Genomic DNA, 7,249 nt, shown 5'->3' with positions numbered 1-7,249 from the left:
ATGTGCCAGTGACATCCTGCAGGGGACGCTACAGTAACCAGACATGGAAGAGGCAGTATGTGCCAGTGACATCCTGCAGGGGACGCTATAGTACCCAGACATTGGGGAGGCCGCATGTACCAGTGAAATCCTGCAGGGGACGCTATAGTAACCAAACATTGGAGAGGCAGCATGTACCAGTGACATCCATACTGCTCAGCTAAACCATGCCAATCACCCAGCCAAAGAATTATACTTTTTAGGGTAACTTTACTACAACTCTCAGCATGCCCTGCCATCCAATAGCAGAGGCTCCCTGTGATTTAGAGATGGATAGCACATGCCGGGAGACAGACGGGCTGCAGCCAATTCCAGAATCCAGGAAAACAGAGGCTGGAACGTTATCAAAGGCTTTATCCCATCGCTGCGTCCAGAGACCGTACAGGAATGCGGTGTGAGGTCTCTCTGTATACAACACAACACCTCCATAGATGGGGCCGCCATGTCAGAACATACGCCAACAGCTGCCAGTCACTCTGCCAGTTGGTAAGAGATTTATAAAGAGAGGAGGCCGACTACAAAGAGCTACAAGTTCCCCTGACAGGAGCCCGCTGAGAAGAATGGCCTCCGTCTAACCCGGGATAGGGCGCACAATCTAAAGCGTGCCACTCGCTAATTGTTGTGTTAGCTACGTGTGATGTTCATGATAAAAGTTTTCTTTTCTACATTTGTTGTGCTTCATGTCATTCAATTTTCTGTGGTGAATTTTCTAGGGGTAAATATTTTAATGAATGAAGTCTTTCACTGGGCTATGTAATTTGCTACAGAAGAAGTTAAAGACCTCTGTGCAATATTTACGGACTACACAACACAGCATAGAAAAGGAATACCCGCCATCCCTTCCCGGAATAATAAAAAATGTCAGACCTCACGCCGGTAATACTACTAACACCGGGAGCTGTGTGTAGCCAATCCTATGCAGTGTTCTCCCCGGTCCCTTTTAGATGGGCGCACCGCCTGGCACTTTTCAGTAACCTCCTGGCTGGTTTTGAGTGGTTACTAAAAAGTTGGGTCACAACACCCACAACAACTTCCCCCAACCTAACTTAAAAAAATTTCTAGGAAGAATTCTGCTATGATTTGCTTTTCCAGCCCTGTGAGTGTTAACGACAGGTCCACTTTTATAGGATTTCTGTGTGTCCACCTGTGTTGGAAGCTGCTCATGTATACAGATATAACTGCACAGGGACGCAGCTGTGCAGCGGATGAGTCCTTGCAAAAACAGGAATTAAAAGAAAGCGGAATTTCTTCATAATGGAATGAAAACCAAGCTAGCTTCCTGTGGTTTATTTATAAAAACACCACTATCCCCTAATTCCGCAACACAAGGAACCTGTCAGGACCTCTGCTGCAATGTTCAGGCTTTGGCAGGATTCATCCACTGAAAGGACATCAAGTCATTATCATTCACAGGGTAATGATGGAGGAAAATGTGGGGCAGTCTTGTCCAATCACAACACTCTTATCAAACATTCACCCAATGTGTAACAGCAGAGTATGGGACACCAGTGTATGAATACTTTTCCCAGGTTCAGACCTGCTCTGTTATGAAATGCTGGAAGAAAATGAGTGGCCATGATAGAGGAAGTGAGAAAACAAGCGGGGTACCTTAAGGAGTAGTGGGTACTTGCAGATCCTCTGGATGGGGGTGAGCAGGTAAGCTTCCAGCGGGATGTCTGTTTTCCGTCCTCCCAGCAACATGCAGCTCTGAAATGACAATACAAGTCAAGGCATTGAAGCAAAGTGATCATGGTGATCAATAGTGAGCGGTCAATCATGCAAAAAGGGTTCTCCCCAGTTTTTTGGGTCTGATCAGTTGGGTCACAATCCAGGACAATTTTGAGACGCTCAAAATCCCCTGAGGAAGCCCACGAGGGTGAAACGCGTTGGTTGATACTTTAATTATTTTTTGGCATAATTAATCTACAAAATATTGTACTCTGAACATGTGATGTATCTTTAAAAACTAACGCTTGGTCAAATCTGACAAGAAAGGCCAGTGTTGGCTGTTTACATATACGTGTATTTTATTAGGTTGAATAAACTATTTTAGGATAGTTTAGATCTTTGAGTTTGCAATAAAGAGACGCTATATCTTCCATCCCGCTTTCCCTTTGCTAATAATATTTGGCTCGCCAACTACCTCAGTATTCCATAAACAAAATCACCCTGGGATTAGTTTTGTGGTGCTAAACTACTAATTCACCCTGCCGGGGCCACCACCCACCTAAAGCTTCTTGCAACCCAATTCTGGGGAGAATACTGCATAGTCATGTCGGGTTCCTTGCACCCTAAGGACAGTTTGGAGAGAAGGGAACTTAACCTGGCAGCATGTTTTTGGGATGTGATAGGAAACCAGCGAGGTCAGAAAATACCAAGGGGAGACACACAAAACCTACACTCGTACCCTACCAAACCTTCAATACTTGGATTCATTGATGTAGAACAGCCATGCAGACTTAACTAGGTACATGCTTGTTCCACATCAGAACTGACGGGTACCGGCAAAAAAAGATAACTCCAGTTCCATATAACCCAGAACACGTGGAACATCTGTAAATTACAGAACCAGTGATGTCAGTGGGGTGCTTGTGTTTATCCTGGGTGAAAGTTTATAGAAGAAGCAATCAATGTGTCAGGAGACTCACAAGTAAATATATGAGTTTACGAGCCGAGGCCCTGACTGATGTCTGTGTGAGACCATTCTGCCAATAAAACCGCCTACGCAGTGTGAAACACATGGCTCTCATTTCATCCATGGCTCCACACAACAAGTGCCATGTGAACTGAACTAATCCCCTGCTAATTATTCAAATGTGATTCTGATATGGGCTCGTTAGCGATCCAACGTCCCTGCAAATACACAACATCCCTCCGATACATAGTCAGTGCCCAAATCCCTGTGTAGTGGTGATCTGCAGCACCCTAGCAGTATCGGGGGACCCTACTGGCATCTTGTCCTGAACCAGGGGACTGATATAATGTCTCATACCGGACCACTTATTATACAGAATGCCCTGAGGACTTCCATACTGGACCATGAGGATTGGTAATATCCACAGATTCCAGCTCTGCCCTTGGTGAGCTCCTACATGGTTGTACAGATCAGATACATCTAATGAATCAGTCCCACCTAGAAATATTATTTATTAGGTTTATTAAAGCTCTCTCTCATCAGTGAAGCTGGGTGATCCAGCAAACCTGGAATGCATCTGGTCCAGGATTCAAAAGACTTCTGTTTGCTGATAAAGTGTATCCTCTCCAGCCTTGGAGAGCTTTAATAAATCAGGCCCAATATGAGAAGCAAGCTGCACAAACCAAGAGATGGACGTTTGATCAGGGGTAAACTCACCAGCAGGAAGGCTCGCACATTGGGAATTTTGTTCAGCTCCATTAGTAACCTCAGCGCCTTCTCATGGTTGCTACAATATTCCTCATACACACAGAATCGTTCTTTCTGGAAGAAAAGAAATAAAATAAAATGTTAAAGAAAATTTTCCATCAGAGCCGTTATACACTGGCAGTGTAAAAGGATGGTAAAATAGAAATCATGTACATAGGGCTGACATATATGGAGAGGTAGTACAAGTCTGAGTGTGACTACCATAATGACCCCATGCCGTCAGCCATATTTGACATTTTATTACCCATTAGTCCATATTCTCCAGTCTTAGAGAGCTTCAATAAATCAGGCCCATAGTGTGACATTGGATCACAGAGTAACAATAAACTCCCCTATGCACACTCAGTAAAAGATTTAAAGTCCTCTCTGAGCAAACACAGGCACATCTGGACCCCGGGAGATTGGGAACATTATTTTGCATATTGCAGACTTTGTATTATATTTAACAAAATCCTTTTGGACGAGATTGGTCTTTACAAATTCATTTATCATTTTTCCAATGGGTAGTGTAATACAAACAGGTCTCAGAGTGGGGGCGCTCTGACGCTTTACACTGTCCTGACTATGAGTTCAGAAGGTGACCTCCTAGCACAGCTGACCTGGCTAAAGAAGAGGATTTGGGGTGGAGGTAGGAACAGACATCACTATTATCCTGTGCATGGTGCAGAGATCCACCAGCAGACATCCTGTCCTGCGTCCGCCAGGAGGAAAACAATGCAAGCTATTGGGGTAGCTGCACGCCGTCCTCCATGTCAGCCAGGTGCTTGTTTTCAGAGGAAGCCGAGGACTGAAATGGTGGCAGGAACTTAATAAAAAGACCCCTAAAACTACTCTGGGACAACTAAAACACAAATCATTTAGGAGCCTGAGAAGTGTTGGGATGGCTTTGCGATTTATTATTCTTCATCAAATATAAATGAATGCAGAATAAACCAGAACTAAATTACATTTAGCTTGCTCTGTGCATTGTATATTATAAATGTTTTTATTGTTTTTTTTCAGTTTATTATCTCAGAGCTTTCTGAAGCTTCATTCAGCTCATCTCTGTCTGCAGGAGCTTGCTCCAGTAATTGATGTACAGCATTGGATTGGATCAGACCATAGATGAAATGTCCTGGGCAATGTCTGTGTGGCCCCTGGCATTCTCCAATGGATGGATATGTAACATGAAGAATAAATTGGAGGAAAGAGTTATGGTTAGATGATGCTGGAGGTCCTTCAGCCAGGAATGAGGGGAGATCTATCTGATTTTCTTCAGTTTTTTAATGCACATTGAGAAAAGTTTGCAGTGAGCAGTGAAATCAGAATAAGCAATTTTAGTACAGGAGAGGATATTGTACAAGTGTGTGGAGGTCAGATTTACAAGTTTTGATTTTCTATGTAAGAACGTGATTGGGTAAAGAGGTTGCCATATATTATTTAATCACCACATGATACGGGCACACCGGGAACCCATGACATCATGGAGGCCCTCATGTCTGAGACACATCATCATATTCTGCTGGACTGAAGGTAAAGGTGAGCTCACCCGATGATCTATAATCATTTTAATGGATGAAATGAGTCTGGATGTGTCACGGTGACCTCCTCCTGAGACCGCTGTGATAGATGACATCAGAAAACATTGATCAATTAATAAATTACAATGATCGGGTCATGCTCATGGTGCCCTACCCTTCCTGTATAGAAACATAGGTAGAAGCTATAGAGTACTACAAGACCCAGCAAACCCCAGAGGGGGTCACTGTCACTCAAAGGGAAATAAAGCCCGCTTGGGTTTGTTGGCTCTTCCACAGTTGGGGCTGTTTGGGTTAAATATTAGGCTTATTAGCCGATATCTCCCTGTGTGTACTGTGCCCATCAGACCACTATCCCCTCCCGTGTGTCTATCTAACCAATACCTTCTCTTTGTCACTTCTCTGCTCTAGTTTCTGACCCCGTCCATGAGATAAGAAAGTTTAATATTGTCAGCATGAAGGGGGTAATATAGAGCTGCACCCCAGTAACCTGCACTTCATTAGAATGCAATAGTTGGTGCAGCAAGAGTCGCCGGGTCGTTATAGGTCTCAGTACAGCATAAACCCTGCATGGATTATGGAAGCACAGAATTTGGATTGCTTTGGGTCTGATCACCTGACATTAATAACAGAACACAAGTCTGGCAGATCACCGAGTATCTCTGAGCCAGAAAGGAAGAAAAAATTTGTATGATGCAGTGTACAAAAACGACACTGAACCAGGTGAGAGGAACGTAACCCAACAAACTGCACTACACCAGACTGGTTGTGGCCCCTGTGCATATTGGTGATCACAGGATAAAGTCATGGTTCCCTCATCATATCCAGCTGTGAAGGATTAAGGCTTAGGCTACACACACGTCAGATGGTTGTCATCCGATAATCGGCTCAGGGCTGATAATGGAAAAGAATCTAGCGTGTGTACAGCGCTCGTCATCTGAATGAATGTCCTGGTGGATCCATGGACGACAGACGAGGAATGATCATAATGAAAGTGAAGGGGAGAGAGTGCAGCGGGGTGCTGCTCCATCCTTTTCCCCTCTCCATAGAGCAGAACGATGATGTTTGTACAGCACTCCATCATGCAGTCTTTTGTTGTTGCAAAGGATTGTGAAAGATTGCACGTGTATACTTGGCCTTAGGCCAGCCCTACCATGAAGGTTGGGAAGACATCTAACCATCATCACGAAGGCTGAACACGCTAGTTTTCATCTGACTGATCCGAAAATGAATGACATTTGTTTTGTGCCGTGTGTTTTATGCTGTGTGTATCCATCACATGTCACATCTCAATGCTGCTGATATTCTGCAGCCACTTCCTGCATTGCAGCGATGGCTGCAGGGGATTTCTCGGGATGGGTTTCCTGGTGCTGGTAACAGTGGGCCACGTCTGGGTAATGTTCAAGCAGCCATTGCCAGACTCCATCAGGAACCCAGGTGACAGGGAACCCCTGGAAGACAGATCATTGTCATTCTATATTAGGAGACACGTGAACATTGATCATTGTGACGAGATCACCAGGGATTGATTTATTGAAAGGATTAGAATAAGAAATAATGACCCTTGCTGAATATAGATATTGGTCATTAGGTTTATATCTGGGGAGGAAAGAAGCAGCGGCCACATCAAGTATAGATTTTCCAGCCATGAGTCAGATCCTGAGCGTTGCTAAGTGTGGCCCCCGGATGCTGGATGGGGCCAGTGCAATGCAGCTTTGTGTTTTCTTTAAGAAATCTTGGAAAGTAAATAATTTAGAATGAACAAGCAGCTAAATATAGCACTTTGGTGGTTTGAGAAGTGCAGAGGTTTATCAGTGGTGAGAATATTTTCCCAGCACATTGTGTGAGGGGCCGATTGGGGCCGGTGAGTTCACAGAGATAAAACTAGACTCAGATAACTAAGAAAAACTACTCACAAACTTCAAGAAGACATTTCCGAGCTCGTGGTGGGACTGCGGCTCTGGCTGTAGAGCGCCCTCCAGCGATTCCAGGAACTCCCGATGCACGTACAGGATGTCTTCAATGTTGGAGAATAAAATCTGGAGGGAAATAATAAAACAACAGCACATCATCAGTTATCCTGCATGCAATTTCTAGATCTGGTTGGTGTTATAAAGGTTAGGGACTGCCATGGCATTGCCCCAGTAATATCTGCCAATGATCAGCCATTCTCATCTGTCATCATCCCAACCAATGATACTTAGATGAGCTAAGCTGGAGGTGGAAAAGCTGAAGCTGGAAAAAAGATTTTTTTTTTTTTTATTGAATCTCGCAATCCGTGCTAAAACAC

The 7,249-nt window shown here is 44.2% G+C and overlaps 1 protein-coding gene across 1 annotated transcript in view; it reads right to left on the bottom strand.

Moving 5' to 3' along the window:
- PREX1 (phosphatidylinositol-3,4,5-trisphosphate dependent Rac exchange factor 1) overlaps positions 1–7,249 on the bottom strand; it is a 99,348-nt gene that overhangs the window by 52,114 nt on the left and 39,985 nt on the right. The window contains exons 3-5 of the mRNA XM_072414110.1: positions 6,876–6,998; positions 3,392–3,496; positions 1,648–1,746 (exon numbers count right to left, since the gene is read on the bottom strand). Coding sequence (XP_072270211.1) covers positions 1,648–1,746; positions 3,392–3,496; positions 6,876–6,998 — 327 coding nt within the window. The remainder of the gene's footprint in view (positions 1–1,647; positions 1,747–3,391; positions 3,497–6,875; positions 6,999–7,249) is intronic.

Source organism: Pyxicephalus adspersus, chromosome 6, assembly GCF_032062135.1.
Source record: "Pyxicephalus adspersus chromosome 6, UCB_Pads_2.0, whole genome shotgun sequence".
NCBI lineage: Eukaryota > Metazoa > Chordata > Amphibia > Anura > Pyxicephalidae > Pyxicephalus > Pyxicephalus adspersus.
This window is presented reverse-complemented; position numbering and strand designations above follow the sequence as displayed.